This window comes from Parus major, chromosome 1 (assembly GCF_001522545.3).
Source record: "Parus major isolate Abel chromosome 1, Parus_major1.1, whole genome shotgun sequence".
NCBI classification, from domain to species: Eukaryota; Metazoa; Chordata; class Aves; order Passeriformes; family Paridae; genus Parus; species Parus major.
The window spans coordinates 13,209,033-13,231,256 of NC_031768.1; the positions used below are offsets into that span (position 1 = coordinate 13,209,033).

At 38.1% G+C, this 22,224-nt stretch overlaps 1 protein-coding gene across 2 annotated transcripts in view; it reads left to right on the forward strand.

The window, feature by feature from the left end:
- Nucleotides 1–8,138: 8,138 nt before the first annotated feature.
- APOO (apolipoprotein O) overlaps nucleotides 8,139–22,224 on the forward strand; it is a 28,669-nt gene continuing 14,583 nt past the window's right edge. Inside the window, exons 1-6 of one of the 2 annotated variants that reach the window (XM_015620224.2) lie at nucleotides 8,139–8,214; nucleotides 12,013–12,120; nucleotides 14,446–14,565; nucleotides 17,163–17,217; nucleotides 18,279–18,374; nucleotides 20,326–20,417. In XM_015620224.2, the coding sequence (XP_015475710.1) occupies nucleotides 8,206–8,214; nucleotides 12,013–12,120; nucleotides 14,446–14,565; nucleotides 17,163–17,217; nucleotides 18,279–18,374; nucleotides 20,326–20,417 (480 nt within the window). In that variant the 5' untranslated portion in view covers nucleotides 8,139–8,205. Of the gene's footprint in view, nucleotides 8,215–10,315; nucleotides 10,336–12,012; nucleotides 12,121–14,445; nucleotides 14,566–17,162; nucleotides 17,218–18,278; nucleotides 18,375–20,325; nucleotides 20,418–22,224 lie in introns of those variants that run through there. The other variant, XM_015620230.3, reaches the window with a different exon arrangement.

Sequence of the window (22,224 nt, forward strand, 5' to 3'; positions counted from 1 at the left end):
GTAAAACAGGTTATAATCCTATTTTCTCAAGCAGTCTGATGAAAGCCTTCCTTTTCAGTCCATTGCCACACTTTTCCTTTCTCTGTCACTGTTTTGTCAGGTCTCTCAGATCAAAGCCCCTGGTTTAAAAGTCTGCTGTCAAGAATGTTTGAAAATAACTGGTGACTTTATTTTTTTTTTAATATTGAGTTCTAAAATAGCATTTTAATTTTATTTTAATAATTCAAATTACTTTAAAATTCGTTTGCATAAAGTAACTTTTTCCGTTCCCCCTTCCTCTCCTTTTTTGGTAACTTTTCTTCATCCTACACTATACTGTTTAATGGGAGAATGCTGTGGGTGAATTAAAGGGAGGAATGGCCACTTTAATTATTAGATGTCCCCATTTTGAGTTGAAAAGGAGACCAAATGCATTAGACTGATACAGTGGAAGAGAACATGACAATATTTTCACATTGCAGGTACTACTTACATTTCTTTTTATTTGCTTTTTTAATCTCCCTTCTCAGTGAGGCAGGTTGAATTTTTGGTAATACCTTTTTTCCAAGATGTCACAATGACTGACTTTACTTACTTGTTACCACCTTTTCATCAGGCATTGCCAACAAAGTTCCTATTGTTTCACTAAGAGCTCTCATACTTTGTTCTATACCAAATTCTTCACATTTTTTTTTAAAATGTGGCCTTAATTTTTGTCTAGTTAGTAATCCGTGTTCACTTGTTTTGTACGGTATTAAATTAACGTTATTTTTGCAAAGGGTTTATTTGGTGAATGGCTTCTATAGTCTTTGCTATAAATTATCCTTATTGACATGAAATTCTTAATTTCAACAGCCATTTCCCCTTTGTTACAGATTGGGGTTTTGTGGTTCTGGTGCTGTTTTTGTTTGGGGTTTTTTGTTTGTTTATTTGTTTCTTTTTTGAGTCCATTAGCTTCATAATGTGGAAAGGCAGAGTGTTGCTTTGGGTTAGGCGCAGATTCTGTATCAGTTCTGTACCTTTTGAGTTTATAACACTCATATACGATCTCCTAGCCAGCCTTTAGCCTGTCAAATCTTGCTGATGGTTCAGTGTCATCCTTTAACTGAAGTACCACGTGGCCCAAGGCAACTTTCTTGGCCTGTGCAAAACTTCTGTTCAAGGAAGAGGGTAGGGAATATGCGTAAAAGCAGCTTCAAGTTCTTGTTTTCATTAACACTTTCCACTTCTACATTCAATTCTATAGTTGTGCTGATAGATGCTTTGGGCAATGTTTACAGGTAAAAATAAACCTCATCATGATGTCTGTTTAAGCCCACAGTGACTGGTCAGTCATTTATGCATTGGAATGAACTTCAGCATTAAGCATCATATGCTGAGCACCAAACATTCTCGATTGATAGTATGTGGTAAAGAAACTAAAAAAAATCATCTTTGCTGTGTATCTGATGTCTTCAAATGTCTCCTGGTAGTGTCACCATTGGTAGCATTTCTCCTGTATTATAAATAAATGTTGTTCAATAAATGGTGCTGAATAAAATATTTGTTTTCTAATGAGGTAGCAGGCTTTAATGGTTAAGCCTTTTATTTAACTATTTAATTTTACCAGACAGCTATCTGTCTTTGACTTAAACTGGCAGCTCCTTTCCCACAGCATTTTCAATATGTCCTCAGGCATGTTCTAAACATTGGTTTGTTTGGAGTTTGTCGTGTGTTTCATCTCACAAGTTTGAGTTACACCATGTAATTATTTTTTCTGTGTGAGAATCTTTTCTTTCCTCTGGTGAATTGTGCATGTGGTATGGGTCTGTTTATATGTACTTGAGTACTATTGATGAGACTTTCTGACTTTACCATCCTTGCTTTGTCAAAGGAATTACATAAAAAAGGGGTGATAATAACTGAACTGTAGCTTTTAGTTTAATGACTTTTCATGGCCTTAAAGCTGGGAGCTGATCCAATTAACAACCTTCCTGGAAGTGTTTTAGCTATTTTCTGAAAGAGGTGGATTTTGCCTTAGTGCTGTTTTCTGAAAACAAGGTGAGTGACACTGACCTCTATGTAAGTTAAATAAACTAAATACCTTAGCCAAGGAAATCTCAGTACAAAATTGTTAACACCCAAATAATAACCAACTGTACTCTGCAGAAGTTGTGCTCCTTAAAAAATTATCAGTTTCTCATTTTCAGTTCTCTCCTAGCTTTGCTGTGCAGAGATTTTTATTTATCCCATGGTAAAAATTAATTACAAGGATGTATTTTTTGCTAAAACTTGTTAAACTGGGGTAGAAAGCCACAGTGAGATCTGCTCTCAGATCTGCAGCCTTCAAAGCAGGGAAGAACACATTAAAGTGACTGGGTGGGTTAGCAATTTTCCAGTACTTTAGTTTTTGATGATTTATGCATCTGCTGTGGATGGAAATCATGCAATAACCTCCAGAGATAATGTCTGGAACCAGACATACAATTTACCTGTTTCATATTCCCATTTTCTTTAACAATGGATTGATCCCTCAGGCATTTCAATTCATGAAATTGCCACTCTTGATGTTCAGCAAAGTTGTTCCTGTTTGTAACACCCAGTTTCTGGGCCCGTGTAATACCCTGCAGATAGATACATGCAGAGAGGAGTGAGAACCTGTTTGATCACACTTGAGAAATGTGACATTTTTCTCATCTATACAATAGCCAAAGCAAGCTAAGGCATTGTTTTTTAGCTGTGCCAGCACTACATTGTACTAATTTCTAAGCCTGAGGAGGTAGTTTCAAATGCTGTGCTTGATGGAAACACTTAAAAGTAAAGACACTGTCAAGCTCTGCCCCACTACCCTGTCCCCTCTGCTCATGTACACCATGAGCTGTAATCATCCATCAATAGCCCTTCTCCAGAGGGAATGGGGGATAGACATCAATAGTGTCACATTAGGAGAAGCAGCTGGGGAGAACTGTGTTAAACAGATAAGGGATCATTGCGGGAATCTGTCTAAATTACTGTTTTCATTCTTGACTGTGAGAGACCCCTGGAATGTTTCCTAAATGCACTTCAGGATTAAGCTTGTGTAAGGTTGGGCGTTGCTCCTTTGTGGCAAATGCTCCCGGAAAGGAAGTGGTAGTGGAAGGTACCAGATATGGTGGGTTCTAATGAATACGAGGCAAAGGAATCCAAGGTGCAAACCCAGGCTGAACAAATGTGATGGTGCCACAGAGCAAGGAATTGCAGAAGGACTTCCTGACTAAGGAGTGCTCTGCACAGAAGCCGCATTGTGTCCCAAAAAGGGCATTTTGCTTCCAGAAGGAATGTGTACCTTTAATTGAAAATTATTTGGTAGACCTAGAAACTCATTTAGGTAAATAATGTACTACATTTAATGTACATGCATATTTATAAAGATATGTAAATCAATAAATTTACAGGCAAATGAAGTAAAGCTGTTCACATCACCTTCCTAAGAAAATAGGGATTACTGTGAAACTAATTTTTTAAGATCAAAAAAAATATCATGCACAAAATACATAAAGGCTGGCAAAAGATGCAGGACCTTTCATCTTTTAATCTTAATTGATCTCCAGAATGTATCCTGTGTAACTGAAATCTGAGGTGAATTTGAATTTTGAAAGGAGTTGGACTTTGTTGTGATGGGTACTTGAGGGCATCAAAAAGCTGTTTTGAGTTCTCACTGCTACTGGTAGCCTGTTATCTGTGTTTGACTAGGCAATCCACACATCTCTGTTGGTGGTATCAACAACTTGTTGATAGCAGAATTATTCATTTTGACTAGAAGGAGCTGAAAAATGTGGAACCAGAGCTACTGGTGACTGCAGTGAGAAGCCAAGGATTTGAATTAGGGAAGGAACATTTGGGTTTATTAACCATGGTAGTATCAAAAGTGAAATAGATGCAGTTGAATTACACTGGAGTTTCTGCATTATATATATGTCTTTCCTACCTGTCCCTTGTCTTAGATTATAGAATCTTTATTTGGAAAGCACAGAGTGTATTTTGGATGCTGTCAAAATGTGACAAAGCTGGTGAGACATCAGGTGCTGAAATTCAAGTCCTGGTTTACCTCAGATGTGAATGCAGTAGACTTTGCTGCAGTTAAAGGTAGGTCAGTGGGAAAGCACAAGCAGCTCTGCAATGGCATCTGTTCTCAACACCCAATTTACTTTCTGAATGTGTGACTTCAGACCTCATAGCTGCCAATAAAGTGCCTCTGACAAACGTCAAAAAACGACCCACCTTAACTATGAAAAGAAGAAGCACAAGGTAAGTTTCACTCCAAATAAAACAATATCATTAAATACAAAAATCTGTTCAATTTCGGCTTATTTTTATTTAGGAAGTGAATAAAGTAGAAAGGATGAAGGAGTATTCTTATGGACATGGAAACTACTCCCCTTTCACAAACACATGGTGAAAATCTGTCACCGTGCACCCCATAAAAGCCAGTTCAATTAGCTACCAAACAAATATGTGCTAAAAGTGACGGGAACCCGAGAAATTGATCATGGGCTTTGCAGACACGCCCAGCAAAGCTGTGTGCCTGACATGCCCCCTCCCACTATTCCTTGTGTGGGCATTTAGGGCACCAGGCTCACAGCATTGGGTGAAGCTGCTTAACAACTGAAGGTTTAGTTTACTGGAGCTCTTGTGGATGTGTATTTCATATTAACTATATATTTTTCAATGAACTTGAGGAGAGATCTGGCAAACAGCATTCTTTCCACTTAAAACACAAAACAAACAAAAAGCTCTAAGAGGTGGAATAGTTTATTTTATAAAGGCATCAAAACCCAATTCTAAATAGCTTGGCAAAACAGTAGTGACAAGTCATGGTGTTTTAAAAAATAATCTGTTTTATTGAGAAAAGGTGCATGGAAAAACATGGGGGGTGTTGGGATTGTTTGTTTGCTTTAATATACAAGAAGATTTATCATGAAGGAGAACATCAAAGTAAACCAGCCTTCCAGAATTATAATGTTTTCCAGTGATCAGTTTGAGTAGGTAACTTCATTGGTATTGGATGGACAGATGTTACACACTCATATTTTAACATTAATGTGGAACAAATCAATTTTTCCTACAATTATAAATCTGTGGCAAAGAACTGTAATTGTATTAATAGTAAAGGACTGATCTTATTTTCCTGACTCAAAAATAAACTGTAAACAAGCAAAGTAATACAACAGTATGAAAACTCAGACCATAATGGCTAAGGCAGAGGATTAGAGATCAAGTTTCTTAAATTGTATTTCTGTTTATGAACTATGGCAGCATTTTTTCTCTGAGCTGCAGTTTTCTGAAGGAAATGTGTCTTTTGCAAGTGTTTAGAAAAGCCAATTACCAAAGAAAGAGAAAAATACTGGCATGCAAAATCAAACTGAACTTTGCTAGAGGTTCTTACATTAGAAACAGCCAGGAGTCAATCATGCCAAACCTCTTTATTCTGTGGCCTCAGCAACAGAAACTTCAGCTCCTTTTTAAGCCTGTCTGACAGTGTTTTGGACTGCATAATCCTTTATGGCATATATTATCCTTGTCCCAGGGAAATTTTGCAGGGATAACCTCCTCCAGCATATGAGAAGAATACATCTACATGAAAACAATTACATTTGTATTGTTCTCTACAAAGATTTTCTCATTTATTTAAATTAGTCATATCAATAGTTTTAAAGATTAAATTCCACATTAACAAAAAAAGTCCACTGAAGATGCCTGAGCTAATAAAATTATTTGGATTAAAGTTTTTTTTGAAACAACCATCTGTTCTTCAGATATTTATATCTGTGTTACGTAATTGTATTAATAATTGCTGTATAGCCACTACATATAAATTGATGACAAAAATACATCTTTGTAACATATACACCATTTTATGTCCAGAAAGAATTGGAATTTTTTTACTGTTCATGCACCAAACTTAAAAAGACAGTGTATTCTTATGTCTGCCCCCTGCAAAAATTGAGGAACAGTTGATCCTACCCATGGCATGGGACTTAGCTTTGGTTGAGAACTAACCAGAACAGGTGCCATTATTCACCTTGATGTCATGACTCCTCTTGTGGGCTTACCTGTAATTCTGAGCTTTGAAACATTTCCTTTCTCAAACTCCTTGAGAATTATTACTAAAATACATCAAGAAATGCAACTGCTTTGCAAACTACACCATCACTCCACATCCTGACAAAACCTCCACAAAATGCTGCTAAATCAGTTTTCCATAAACATTTGCCTCAGTCTGGCCGCTTATATTCTGTAATTGTAACTGATTGTGCAAAGCATGGTGCAACGGAGAAAGAGGACAATTAGTGTTCCTCACTGATTGGTCACTTAGGTACATTTTAGGTTTAACTCTTCCATGCTGAAATCTTTATAACCAAATCCATAAGAGAATATCAGTATTGTCCATGGGTACTGGAGCTCATCTTGTGCCATTTGTTCATGGTATTTCTGCTGTCCTATTAATTTGCCTGTTAAGGAGCATTGCCCAGTTCTGCAATGCAATGGTTAAACTTCTTCCTTCTATAGCTGCTTCTGCTAGGTCTATAAAGAATCTGCAGTAAAGAAATGTAGGAATTTTGAGAGGGGAACATCAAAAATTATCATCACAAAGAAAATCATAAAAGGGTGCATACCTTGTCTGTCTTTCCACAGTACTGTTCCTGATGAGCTGTTTGCTACCATGTTCTTCAGGTGATTCCACCTTTTGCATTAAAATTCTTCTAATAAAATTTTCTCGCGCTAACATGGTGCTATTCATATTCTAAAATCAATATTAGATTTTTTCAAGAAACTATGTTTCTTAAACACCTCCAGGGATGGTGACTCTACCACCTCCCTGGGCGGTCTGTTCCAAGTCAATTTTCTAACAGAAATTTAGTACTCCTCATTTCTGATATTCATCTCCCACTGAGTTACAAGTCAGTCGCTGTGGGTTGTACACAAGACCTTCCCTTGCTGCAGATGTGAGCAGAAAAAACTTGCACCTGTCCAACTTACTCAAGTGAGCTGGGAGATGCTGCAGGGAATGCAAAAAGTGTGAAAAAACTGAGAAAAGGGTGTTTAGTTTTTTGGTTTTGTTTTTTTTTTTTTGGTAATATAATGAGATTATAAAGGCACAGAACCCTGCCCATACATTTGCCCCATTGTGCTGGTTTTGGCTGCGGTAGAGTTAATTATCTAATTCTCTTCACATTGGCTGATATGGGGCTGCGTACTGGATTAATGCTGAACACAGGGTTGATAATACAGAGATGTTTTTGTTATTGCTGAGTAGAGCTTACAGAGAGCCAAGGCTTTTCCTGCTTTTCATAGGGCCATGCCCTGTACGAGGGTCTGTTAGTGTGTGGGAGGAGATATATCTGGGACAGGTAACCTCAAGTGACGAAAGGGATATTCTGTCTTCAACACATGAGTAACAGAAACATTTCTGTATTATGTCATTATGCTGTATTTGTTCAGCACTAGATACACAGCCCCTTACCAGCCTCTGTGAAGAGAATTAACTCTTCCCCAAGCAAAACCGGCACACCCATCCAAATTATACTGGCAGTGAAACAGAAGAGCAATGAAGCTGGTGAAGGGTCTGGAGCACAAGTCCTCTGAGGGAGCTGGGGGTATTCAGCCGGGTGAAAAACAGGCTCAGGAGTGACTTTATCACTCTCTACAACTCCCTGACAGGAGGGTGCAGCCAGGTGGGGCTCGGTCTCTTCTGCCAGGCAGCCTGCGACAGTCTTAGACTGTGCCAGGGAAGGTTTAGGTTGGACATTAGGAAGAATTTCTTCACAGAAAGGGTGAGTCAACATTGGAATAGACTGTTGGTGGAGTCACCGTCACTAGAAGCGTTTAATAAAAGACTGGACGTGGCACACAGTGCCACGGTGTACATGACAAGGTGGTGTTCGGTCACAGGTTGGATTCGACGACCTCAGCGGTCTTTTCCAACCTAATTGATTCCGTGATCCCGTGACTGATCTCTGAACAGCCGAAACTTCTTTATAAAGGCTGCAGGGTAACACACCGAGCCATGCCGCGGTGCTGAGGACTGGTGTGTAAGCTCAGGCCCCCGCGGCCCTGAGGCGCCGTTCCCGCATGGCGGATCACGCACATTGGAGCCTCTCCGCCTCCCGAGCGGCGCCGGCGGCGGGCGGCCGCTGGGCGGGGCCACCCGCGTGACGTCACGCCGCGGTGACGCCGTCGCTCCGTCGCCGCGCGCCCGGCGCCGCCATGTTCAAGGTGAGGAAGGGTCCCCGTGCCCGGGCCGGGCCCGCGGCGCCGGCAGCGCCCGGAGCTCCCCCGCTCCGCCCGCGCCTTTCTGCCTTCTAACTCTTCGCAGGGTCTTGGTTCTTGGTTCCACTCTCCTTGCAGCTGCTTAATCGCTCCTTCTAGCGCTTCAGAACCGCGTGCCCTCCGTATTGCATGAAAAGAGACACATTCCTTACTTAAAATTGCTTCTGGGGTACATCCGCGCAGCTGTGTTGCCGCAGAGTTTGGATTCGTGCGTGCAGATCCTATTCCTTCTTCACAGGCATTGTAAAGTTACTTCTTATTTTGAAATTGCTTCCAGCAGCGCGGAGCTGTGTTACCGCAGACTTTGGGTTCGTGCAGTTGTCGCTTGAAACTGTCAGTTCGATCTTGAAAAGTCTCCCTTTTAGTGCGTTAAGGTTGTAAAGCACGGTCCGGCACTCGCTGTCTCCAAGGTCTTTGATTAGAGCAGCCCCAGATCCCATCAGGCGAAAAGCAAGCGCTCTGTGCCGGTCAGATCGTTGTTAACCGCTGTTCGTTTTAAAAAAAAAACACACCAAAACTTGGTGATGCTCGATTCTTGGTATTCATTTCCCTTGGTACCATTTTCTGTATGAAATATTGATAATATATCTAGATATCATTACACTGAGTATATTAAATACTAATATATAATTGAAACACAAGAAGTGCCAACTCAACATGAGGAAGAACTTCTTTATGTTGAGGGTAGCAGAGCACTGGAACAGCTGCCCAGGTCGTGGAGTCTTTCTGGAGACATTCAAAGCCCACCTACCTGGACATGTTCCTGTGTCACCTGCTCCAGGTGACTGTGTCTTGGCAGGGGGGTTGGACTGGATGATCTCCAGAGGTCTCTTCCAACCCTGGCAATTCTGAGAGTCTGATACTGATGTGCTGAACCCTCATTTGCTCTGCTCTTGTCACAAATTCTTTTTTCTTTCTGTGCTTTCGTGTTGGAATTCTGTGCTTGGAATCATTGAGAATTCCATAATTGAGGCTGAATTGTCATTAGAGGGGTTATATGTGAACCTGTGCTTTTAGGCACTGTGCGTAATATTAGTACTTCTGTACAGCCATTGAGGATTTAGGTACTTCAGGCCAGCCTGATGTTATGCCTCCAAGAGCCAAAGGGGAAGATGGCTTTTTGTACAGGATATTTGTGCTTCAGGGACAGGAGTGTTGAAGAGTTTAGATTTTGGTTTTATGTTTTTATAGTTTGGATTGAGAAATAGGAGGAAGAATAGAAAAAGAAGGAAAAAATGAAGTGGTTTCATATATTAGGACCAGTATCAGCTTTCTTAAAAGTATGCTTAAGCTTTTCCTATCTGGTGTCTAGATATTAAAGTTGAATTCTGGGCTAGAGAGGAGTAAATGTATATTTTTTGCTTAAAATAACTGCAGAGCATTGCCAATGAAAAGAATGTCGGCTCTGCTTTTCTGATACTGAGTGGCTGTAAGTCTGGCATGCTGAAGGCACAGCTTAATCAGTCAAAATGTTTTACTAAAGCAGTTTTTGTAGTATGTTGTTAGTATGGAATTCAAAAATGAGATTCTAAAGGGATTTTTGGAAACAAAAAGTACAGCAGTTGATCTTTCATATTCACAAATATTTCCATGTGTGTAAAATACAGTATTTCAGCAGCAGTTCTGTCTGTCCCCGTAAGGTAGCTGATGTAGGGGACCTTTGCAGTATGACTTGGACAGCACATTCAAGAAGAAATTCAACTTGCACTTTCAGAGGTCAGTTTCATTTTGTTAAAAAGTAAAACCAATTGAAAATGTCTGCAGTTCAATATCTTGATAATATACACAGTTGACATTTTCAGTCTGAGTAGTTCTGTGATCACTCAGAATGTTTTGTGAAACCCAGGTGCTTCCAGTCTTGTGCTCTGCTGTTTGTCTTTGTATAAAAATCTCAAATATTTAAAACATCTGGTTTTACTGTTTCTTCTGGTGACACTTAGCACCATTTACACTGTTTGAAAACATTTCAGAATGAAAATGCATTTAGATTTTTGCCTTTTCAGTGACAGGAGAATTTTGCAGTGAAAAAAGAAAAGATTGAGGAAATGAACTCTACAGCTATTAATGGTTGGTAGCGTTTGTTTTTGTCCTGGCTAACGGAAGTATGTGCAAAGTGTTTAAGCAAACACTGTTAAAGATTATCCTTGTCTTTCCTTGGCTGTGAAACAGCTGATCCAGTCATTGTGGTGTTTCATTTTTAGTGCTTTAGTAATGAGTCCATAAATTCATACAAGGAAAAACTTCCATTTTAAGCAAGTTTTTCAATACCTTTTGACCCATCAGATCCCTTACGTCTTCCAGAAAAACAATCCTGTGACCTACTTTTTGTGTGCTGTTTCTGTACACTTAAACGAACATTTTCAGGAAGTTTGACATCAAGAAATTTAAGCTGCAAATGCTTGACTGCCTGCAATAAGCTGATTTGGTCTGGATATTTTTAACAGTTCTGCAGCAGGCAGAGCAATTGTGTCGTGGCTGGGCCAGTTACCACCATCACAGCACGAAGGACGTGTGGTTTGACCTCGGCTTCAGTCTCACAAGCAGCTAGGTCAATGCAACAGACCCTACTGCTTGCGAAAAGAAGAGCCCTTGCTGCCTTCTCCTTCCTCATCCCCTGGCCCCTGGCCCACACAGTTCCTCTGGTCCTTGTCAAGATGTTTCATGGAAGGGTTCAATCTGTGAAGCCCGCACAAAGCTCTCCACTTCTCTTTCAGGATTAATCTTTTGCCAAATTGGCGAGGTGAATTGCCTCACGGTGGAAGCATCCGGCCACTAAAGCTAGGGCAAGGTGAGCAGCAGGACTTCTGGGAGCCTGTGCTGGAGAGGAGCCAGATGTCTCCAGTTTGGTGTTAGATCCACAAAACACAGGCTGTTGTAACTGCACATTTCCCTGAGCAGTAACAGGACTGTGAGGCACTGAAAGCTTTCCCATTTCAACTGGCATTTCTGGAGTTATGCTTTGCTGTTAATAAAGGTGTGCGTTTGCTGCAAAATGCTCTCTGGGCGTTCTTGATTTACTGTGCAGCTAGGATTTTTTTTCTTCTGTTTTTTAAGGTGAAGCAGACTTTCCCATTAAGAGATTCAGTTAGCATAGGTCCTGAGTATTGGAAGAATTATATCCATCTTACTCATGGTGGTTGTGTTGTGTGATTGCATTGAATTTAAAGTATTCAAAAAACAGTAAAGTAATTCATGTTTCTCACAGAAAAGTAGGAGACATTCCTAATATTCTTAGAAAGTATTGATTTTGTTCTGGTATTTATAGCTGTAGGTCTCATTCTTTTCCGAAATCTAGATGCCGATATTAAATAGAAGTAAAACACTGAGCTTCTTGGTACTAACTATGGAAAAATTGAGGTATTATGGTCATTCACAAAGTTGTTCAAAATATTATATAATCTTGATATTTAAACTGAGAAAGTTAATTCAAAAATTATTTCAAATGAGAGAAAACAAGATTATTTTTTTTTTGAGATGAAAACTGATGAGATTAGCATTTATTTCTACTACCTCCTTTAGCTTTAGGCTTTTCCACTCACCATTTGAGTGATTTAGATGTTACCATTTGAGTGTCTGAAAGCATTAGATTGTGTACTGCCCTTCTTTCTCCTGATTTCCAAGCATGTTAATATATCACTTTTTACCATGTAGAGGGACATAAACGTTGTCTACCTGGGTATGTTCAAACACATTGCCATTTTGTTTGCACACAATGATGTCCGTGTCTTCCTATAATGTTTCCAGGTAATTCGGCTGGGGGCCACCCCTGTAAGCCTGAGCTTGCTCTCTGTCCAGGTTTATGCTGCTTCTTCAGAGAAGACTTCCAAAAAGGAGTTGCTGAAAATTGAGGAGGTAAGTGTGGTTAGAGTCTTAGTGCTCTTCTATCTAAATAATCCTGAAAACATTGTGTTTCGATGTATGAAAGCGTTTAGGTACATCTTGTCACCTTTTGTATTCATGCCTTTAAATTTGCTTCTCAGTTTTCCACAACAAAGACATCTATATCAGTTTGCTTTTACCTGGGCATTGCATCTGATGTTCTTCATTTGATAGTGCCAGGCTTGCTTGTGTGTAAGATCTTTTTCCTATATTAAAGCCTCCTATTCTTCATTCAGAAATACGATTTTCATGTTTGTTAGATTTACTTATGGTTGTATTTTAAATCCCCAGGAATATTTTCTTTGCTTTTTATCCAGATAATTCCACTTACTTTTTACTGTAAGTACTGTCGATAAATTCTAATAAAAATTCACTTATGTTCTCCACTAAAACAGCAAATCAGAATGTTTTATTTCTAAAAGTATTTGCTTTTTTATTATCAAAATTCTTGTCTGGCAATACTTTAAATCCACCATAGTAGCCTACAGAATGTTATCAGTTTTCCTTTCTTCACAGTATTCGGATCTAAACAACAACAAATACAATAAATAGTGGTAATAAATACCTGTTACGTTTTCATTTCTTTAAGATATTACAAATGTCTCAGTTATAAGTAGAGCCTTAAAATACTCTGGCAAACTGTAGTCTCACCAGCATTGTTGCACAGGCTTTTAAAAATCTCCAATACTAAAAAAAATTAAAAGAAGTAATTCATAACTAAATCTAGCTTTATATGCATGACAGCATGCAGTTGTTTAAAAATTTTGAGTACTTCAAGCCAAGCTGAAGTGTTTTACCATAAGCACTAGAGCTGAATGAGACTGGTGTTTGTGCATACTTAGGTGTTAGGCTGGGCAGTTCCCATGTACAGAGTGAGAGGAGCTGTAGTTGCAGTGGGCTCCAGGACCTCCCTGGCCCAGGAGCCTCAGCCTGGGCCATTGCGTGCCCAGCCTCCACCAGCCTGAGTCAGTCCTCAGGCAGCAGTGTGGAGTTCATGTGAGCTGAGTAATGGGCTTGCCATCAACTCCAGCACAGCAGAATGTGCAAGCCATGGAGTTTTGGCTGCCTTTCTTGCCATTCACAGGGTGTTAGTTTGGATCTCTACTGTGTCAGCTGTCTAGTTTCATAAAATACATGGGAATTTCCTTATCTCCAAGGCTTCTGTTCCTGTGCCAGGCATTACTGTTAGGTTGTCCAGCAGGATCAAAGTTCGGCTTGTGCCTGTGATTGCCAGGGGTGACCAGGTTTCCCAGGGAAACGAGGCTGAAAATCCTTATCTTTCAAAGTATTATGGGAAATCCAGTTCAAGTTACCAAATTATTGGATAAATTTGATGTAATTTTACATTATGTTATGGTTAACATCTTTTTTGTTTATGACAAAGAGACGGTCCTTTTCCAGCTGATCGTGATAACAGAGCTAGCTACATTTTAATGCATCAATACTTGCAATCATCAGTTTATAATAAACTACTAAATGGAGTATAAATATGATGTAAAACATAAGCTCTTTATACTAAACATCTGTGTAGTATATAAACTACTAGAAATTTTAATAGGTTTTGCTTTGATCTGAACTTTGCTGTTCATTTTCAACAGTGCAAACTTACGTTTGTTGTTTTTTTAATGGAATACAGTTTCAAATATGCTTAGGTAGTTGTAGTAAATGTTGTGATTCTAAACCCTAAACAGGGTGGTTTAGCATTTATTATGTGAAGATGCCCATTGCTTGTTACAGTTCCTCTTTGCTCAGTGCCAGGGTTCCATTAATGCTGTCAGTTGCTGATGTGGTTAATGACCAGAGGTTGGGATGTTGGACCATTTTCCTGCTCAGTAACAAACAGGCACATTTGTATTGGATGTTTCCTTTGCTAGAAGCTGCTTAGGCTCTTTAATGATGGCCTGTGCAAATATAGAAAATGATTGATTGTGATTTCTAGTACATTCAGTATGTTAACTGGGAACCAGAAGTGCTGATTAAGGTGAGAAACATTTTTCACAATTATGTTGTGTGTTCTTATTAAACTAGTTTAATATTAATTTATAACTTGTGACTTGGATCATATAGCAGCTATGAATGAATTGTATAGCAGTTAGAAGTCATCTTCATCATAATTATGTGCTGTATAATTAAACTTTGCTCATAATGGTTGTCTCAGAGCTGTGTGAATTTTTATTATGCATTGTTTATGTAGTAAGCACAGAGTTAGGCGTTCTCTGCTTAGACTGTTTGTGCCCTGAACACCTACTTGCACAATTGCACCTTTGTTTTTAACATCTTGTTTGCTAATATTCACAGCTGTCACTGTACTCCTCCCCAGCTCGTGAGACTAAATATGTGGAGAATCCCAAAACTGACTTGGAAGAGGGGGTTTCCCGTTTACGGCATGTTATGGAGCCATATACAGCCTGGTGTCAGGTATAATGGTTTGTATTGCAGCAGGTGGTGGTTCAAGCCCCGGCTGGGGTTGTGGTTTGTTTTTTCTGAGTTGGAATTAACAGGCAGCAGCAAAGTAAAAGTTGATAGCTGTACAAGCATTTTCTAAAAATGTGGCATCACTAAAGGTTTTCTGCAGTGCTTAAAATTTTCCATAATTCAGGTCATAATGTTTACCCCCTTCTCACACAGAACTAGTTGTGTCTTTATACTGATTTGCTGGACTAACCCTGGATTTAGGGTTTCTCCTTCCAAAAGAATTAAAATTAACTAAAGCATAGAATTGTTTTCTGAAGTGTACTTTAGGCTTAAATATACCTACAGATATCTGGATTTGGCACTGTTCTGTGGCTGAGGAAGATAGGTATTTGCAGTTTTCATGCTCAAGGAGGCCTTAAATTATCTGTTTTGGAGCAGCAAAACCAAGTTGCCCTTGCTGCGACTGTGATAAAATACAACTTAGCAAAAAATAAATCAGTATTTGCTGAACTGGAATGTTGAGGGAAGGAATGCAGCTCTCTGGAAGAAAGACAATCCCAAGCCACTAAGTAGTGGTAAACCCAATCCCCAGACCTTTCCCCCAAAACTTTCTGATACCTGTTTTATTAGGTAGTACGTTTAGAGTAAATAGCCATTAAATACAAAAATAGGCTCTGGAGCAGAGAGAAAAAACAAGGTTTTTGTAATCTAGGCCTAAATTGTTGGTATCAGATTGCAAAGCCCCAGGATAGCTTTTTTGCTCTTTCCTGCCCAGGAAATGTTGAGACTTTTGAAGTGAAGGCATCCTTGCTGTGTGGTTGTCTCTTGGAAACTGTAGGCGATTCTCTGCTTTGCCCTCTGCCTGTTGTGAATCCCCTTAAGCTGCTAGCTGTTTGACCAGCTCTCCATTGAAAGCCATGCCATTTGGATCAGAGTGTCCTTTCTGCCTGGAAGTTCTGTGTGGTGCTACCTTTAAGAGGACTGAAACATTTTTCCAGTGTTACTCAGTCTAGTGTTTCTGAAGTGCCATCAGCAAGAGCACTGGCTGCAGCTTGGAAGGGAAAGGGGGGTTTTCCACAGGGTCGTCGGACCTCTGGCCTCCTGAACACATGGGTGTTGTTTGGTTGCCTGTGGTAACCCTAACTGGGGAGTGAGATTGGAGAGGAGGTTAGCCTTTAACCCTGCTTGATGTCTCACTATTGTCATCCTATTTGTTTTGTTTTTTTTTTTTTTTTTTTTTTTTTTTTGTCTGTCTGGTGATCATTGACATAAGATGTGCTCTTCTGCTCGCACACAACAAGCCATTTCCTGGCAGTGGTTTACTGACTCATTTTATGAAGCAGGCATGTAACCTTTATGGGTTTGGGGCAATCTTGCTTAACTGTAGTCAGAGGCAGCTTTGGTTTTATACCCCCTGCCCATCTCTGCTGTGTTGAAGAAAATAATATTTAGTTGTGTCTCAGTTGTCTTCAAAATCAAAGAGATAATCAGAATGAAATAGGTTTGTATATCCATTTTACTTTTCCAAAATCACTAAACTGTAGTGGAAATGCAGCTCAAAACTCAGATGTAGAAATGAGCCAGTTATGTTTCAGTTGTGGCAGAAGATCAGACTTAGTCTCTGGGGTCTTCAGAGCAGGTTCTTCTTAAATTAGCTTTCAGTAAGACCAACATGCATTTAAATTTATGTTGTGTGTCACATGCTAACACTTTTTTATTTTCATGAGAGATAGATTCCAAAGTTCTAAAGATATACCCATACAGTATCCTTAATAAATGCTTTCACTTCTGCCCAGATGCAGCTCAGGTAGAATTGCAAGACTATTCTCTGATTTAGCTTTGGGTATATATGTTTATGAATTTTCCCCTTAATTTATAGACAGCTTTACATCATCTCTCTGAAGCATTATTAGTGTAAATAACAATTATCAGGGTTCTTTTTATTGAGGTTTTTCTTTTCTATTTTGATAAAAAGGCAATCTGCATTCTTTTACTTCCTGTATATTCTCAGTCTGAAAAAAATCTAGAACTGTTCTGTGAAGTTGATGCAGTGTCACTGATTTACTTTGGACATCTATGGACATCTAATTTTCCAAGTCACTTCAAAATGCAGTCTTGTTAGCCTAAGACAGTCTCCTGGGAAATGGAATTTATCACCTTGCAGAATGAGTCACATACCCCTGCAAAGTGTGAGGAAGGACTTCATTGCAGTATTGGACTTCTTTGCATCACCTCAAGTGTTTTTGCAGTACCTGCATACACTGAGAAACCCAAGATAATTCTGAGTTTCAGTTGCCTGATTTCAACAAAATATTGAGATTGATGTCTGTGTTTCAAAGTATTATCTGTATTTGTCCAAAGACCACTTTGAGAAAAATCTCTAAGTTATGCTAAATGTAACATTGAGCAAGCATAGCCCTGTAAGTGAAAGGTGGAAGTGGGAATTAAAGTAAGTTATTTTAGGGACCCATCACTTTTTTCTTTCTTGTTTTTGGTTTTTTATTTTCTCCTTTCTTTGTCAGGTCCATTACAGTCTATTAGTCGATATTTTACTTACTTGATATCTATTTACCCTTGTTCTCTTTTTTTTTTTTTTTTAGGATCTTTATGCCAAAGCTATGCCCAAGTTAGAAAAAGCTGTTGAGCATGGTAGAGGTAAATCAGCTTAGTTTTCTTAACTAGCAGTTTAAAATGCAGGACTGTACTATATCTTCAATTTAAAGGGAATTCCATTAAGCATAATTGTATGTATAATTTCTAATGCATTTATGACTATGTTATTTCTACTGTGTATCTGTTCGAATTTCCTTTGTGGGTCACTTATGACACTACATTTCTAAACAATTAAAATCTGAGACCAGCATTTATGTTTCTCAATGTCACTAAAAATTAGTTATGAAGGGAGAGAAGGGGAAAAACCCTCACAATTTATTCCCAGCTGGCAATATTTGCATGACCTAGCTTAGTAGCTGAAACCTCCTGTAAAGTTTATTACTTGTTGCAAGCATTAGGTGTTTCATTTGTAATGTTTAGCTGTTTCATTTTGCTTTGTGTCTATGGATCTCCTAAGAATTTTGAATTAATCCAAAATAATTTAAATTTGTTTTCATTTTTGTGAACATACTTTCATACTGAGGCTTACCAGGACTGAGCATGGATTCTGTGTAGAGCTCATTTCAGATACTGCGCCTCTTTTTTTTTTAAACTTAACGGTTTCAGTCTTTTGTACTTGTTAGCATGGAAGACTTTACATAGTTTTCCATTCCCCCACCAGACTCCCTTCATAGAGTAAACTTGGCTTCTGCTGTGTCTTTCCATTGTTCTGTGATTTGCTTTTTTGTACAGTATTTTACTGAAACTAGTTCTTGTTAACGTGTAACTGTAAAATTCCATTTTGCAAAGGTTTTTATCACTAACTTGCAAAAGATATGATTGAGATGCAAAAGAGCAAAACAAAACAGATGGCCCAGGAGCAAAGGCAAAGCTCCTATGAAAGTTGGTGAATACAATACAATATTCAGTTTCATTCATGTGTCACTAGAGAAGATCTCAAAGGCTTTGAATTTTTTGCCAGCATATCTAAAATGCACATGATAGTTAAATGTGTTTTGATAACTCTTTGTGTTTTGTAACAATTGCCAGCGAGTATTGACGATTCCTTATCACAAAAACACTTTCACATTACATTAAAGCACTTTGTTCTGGCTTCTTTTCAGAGGGCTATGAATTTCTCCAAAAACCCCCTGCTGGATTTTATCCAAGACTTGGTGTGATAAGTTTTGCTGGAATTATTGGACTGTTTCTTGCTAGAGGTAAGTGGGAACCATTTGAACTGGTTATGTTATGATTTTGAATAAGTAATTTTTTTTGTGGGTTTTAGGGTACTGATTTTTAATTGTGACAAGGATATCTGAATTAACTGTACATGCTTGTTTCTACACTGTTCCTCCAGTTATAAAGAAACTTCAGGGAAAATATGTTTAATAATCAACAGTTATTTTTTTATCATTGCTGTATTTGTTACTAAAATCTGGTCTTCCATATTTCCCAGAAGTATCTTAGTAGATCAGAAATGGCAAAGGACTGGTTTGGTATCTTTTAGCCTAAAAATATTTATGATTATTGAAGTTCTTGATCACTTATGTTACTGTAGAAAATAACGTAAGAATGAATTATGGTAAAATACAGATGTTCCTGAACTATGTATCCAATTAGGTATATATTTGAGTTTTTTCAAAGTATTGTGTGTCCACATGCAGAGCTGCTGCAGATGGTGATTCAGCAAATAGACTTGTGAACTCTGGATGTATTATAAATACCTGCACATTTTGTACTATGAAAAATGAAACAGTTAATTTCATCACACTTATTGAAGAAATGTTCATACTTTCATAAAAAGAAGCATTGGTCTAAGAAATGTTAAGTGTGAAGAAGTATTTTGTGCTTAAGTTGAGATAGTCTTAATGCAGTGAAATGTAGGTAACAGAACTTTAAAGTTGTAGAATATAAATACCAGTAAGGACATGGTTTGGACAGAAAATAAATCTTGATAGGCCTAAAGGAGTTGAACTGGAAGTGTGTGCTTGGCTGTGTAGAAATTAGAAGTGCATCTCAAAATATTTAATTTTCCAGTGAAGCTGGTGAAAGCAGTACTTCACTTTTTCCTAGTGTACTTTTTATAATGAAATCAAGGTAACTTCCCTGTTTGAAGTTCTTTTTCTTCAAATTCCCATTTCTCAAGTAGTATGATCATGAGTGAGATCAGCTTCCATCATTTATGACTCTAGCAAAGTGAGGGGAGAAGGGGAAGTGCAATCTTGGGACTGGAATTGAAAGATTAGAGGATCGTAAGTTTAATAAAAAGGAAAGTACCTCATGCTAAAAATGTTAAATTTGTGAATCTTTTAGGATGGGAACCGTAATTTTAAAACTTTTTTTTCTGGTAATAGTTAAAAATATGATTCTTACTTACAGAAAGTATTCAAACCATAAAAAGAAGTGCCCCTTAATTTTGATGCTACTGAAAGTCCTCTTGATTTTATTCCTCCTCCCTTGGTCTTTGTCTTGGTCTCTGTGTGCCCTCTTGGAAGGTACAAATAAAATCCTTCAGGTCTAATGATAACACTTGAATATGCACAGCTGCTCACTAAGTAGAGAATATGGTATTCTGAGTTTAGTCATGTGAATATTGTGCAGTCATTCAGCTTGGTTTAAAATGTCATTAGAGATAATTAGTTTTAACTCATGTTGCAGATGGAGTGATGCACTTCACTTGTAAGAGAGCAGCAGCAGTGTGTTTATTGATATAAAGCAATGATTTGAAAGGATTTGATGGCAAGGTACACTTGATCAGTTACTGCATAGAGGACAGGGTCAGACTGACCTGTCTGGGGAGGATCCTCCTCTCCAGTCACAGGATTCAGAGACAACCTCCTTCCTATCTAGACTCCTACTCAGAGGAGCCTAGATGTGTCCAATCCTAGGCCCAAACTCGGTCAGCAGTGTACGTCCAAAGGATTTTATGTACACAGTTAATCTAAGATATGATCTTAGTGAAGCTTACAAAGTTTAGCAAACTATTAGGGGGCCCCTGCTAATCAGAGTAATTATGTTTCTTAAGAAACTGGTATGATGGAAGAGAAAGTATACTAAAATGTATTTAAGAAAACTGTTTATAAATAAAATATTAGGGCCATTCAGCTGACTTGGTTAACATACACTCTAACAATGGTTTGTGGTTTTTGATTTTTTGTTACAAAACAGGCTCAAAAATAAAGAAATTGGTGTATCCTGTAGCTCTGATGGGTATTGGTACCTCCATGTATTACCCTCAGCAAGCGGCTGCTATTGCAAAGGTCAGTGATGATACCTTTCTTCGGAGAAATGTCTTTTACTTTGATTGTTGCATCCTAGCTTCATATTAACTGGTTATCTGTGTTTTAAAGCCACATCAGTGGCAATTAACAAAATCATGGTTATCTTGTCAAAGCAGATGCAGTCTGGGCTGGAAGATAATCAGACGTGTTCCTTTTATTGACATTTTTTTTCTAACATCTGCAGTAGTGTCTTCAGTTACACAAACATAATTTTCTTTCAGAATCTCTAACCTCATGTGATGCTAAATTAACATAAAAATGGTGAGTACAGTTTGTGTGTTTACGTACAATACTAAGGAAACATGAAATACCTTTGTGAGTAAATGAAAGCAGTATTTGAGAGAAGAAAAAAGAGTTTATATAGACGAGTCATCATAACATTTTGAGATAAATGTTATTACATTTTCTGCTTTTTTTTTTGTTTGGGGCTTTAAGAAAGCATGCATATACTGGAACGGGATAAGAACTCCACTGCAAACTTACTGGATACCTTCCCTATTTATGGGGAAGTTTGTTGTTTCAGGCACACAAGAAGCATGTTAACTTGCAGTTGCTTAAATGAGTTTCCTGTGAGAGAAAGAACTGAAGGGACCATGGAATTGCTTACTGCCTTTACTGATGTTAGATCATGTGCCTTGCTGTCCACACTTAGTGGTACTGGCAGATTCTTAGTTCTCCACCACACTGTGTTTCAAATCCAGCTTTTAACCACTCAGTGCACATACTCGCATCTTTCATGAAATTCTTTATATTTCAGCCTTTGGTAAATTTGCTATCTAACTACTGGCCACTTATGAATGACCCTAAGATGTCAGAATGGTAATATGATATTCTCAAGAACATGGAATGTTCTTTGAAAACTGAAAGGTCATTGACTTAGGGAAAGTGAAAACTGCTGATCTTGAACTCTGCCAGCATGGTGGTATTCTGATTTTTGATCTTTTTTTACCGCTTCCAGGATTCAGATGCTCTAAATACAGATAATTCTGTTGATTTATTCTCAGAGGGTGAAAATTATGCAAGTGGCAGGAAAAAAGCCCATAAAAATTTAAGAAGCTTAGACATTTCTGTTGGAAACTGTGTATTAAAATTCTACTTGCCTTCTGAACAGTGAAGTGGGAAGTGATTGAACACCATTCAAACTGATGTTACTGTTTTTAAAGAAGCTCAGCTCAGGCTTAACAATAGATTTGGTGTTAACAGCTTCACAATACTTTGTTTATTTTATGAGAACTTTGAAGTGCATGATTGGTCTTTGATTAATTCACAGTTCTTAGTTTGACTGTAATGAAAAATCTGACAGGAGATTGGAATGGGTTTAACTTTGTTGACTTGGTGAGGACAGTAGACGTATGAATTTGGAAACTTCTCTGGGGAGAGTAATATCCTAGATACTGTTTTGGTTCCTCTAATCTTATCTTGTTACTTTCTTTTCTTAAAAAAGCAAAGTTTTAAGCATATCATATCTTACCATCTATAATTTTTAGGCTTTAATCTGAAATTAGAAACACTTTCCTCTCTATTAATTATTTTTAAATGTTTCATAAGCCTTTCAAAAAGTGCAGACCTAGAAAGGAATGCCTACAGTACAAAGCTCACTTGCCAAGTTAATGAAACAATATAGAAAATACTCTGGAATATAAATTTAAATTATTTTATTTTTATATTATGTTCTTTTTATTTTTCTTCCACACTTATGTACTTCATCACTGCTTTTTCTTTTACAGTTCTATAATTCCCTTCACTGAGTGTTATGTTGTTTTTGGTTTTTTTTTAATTTGGGGAG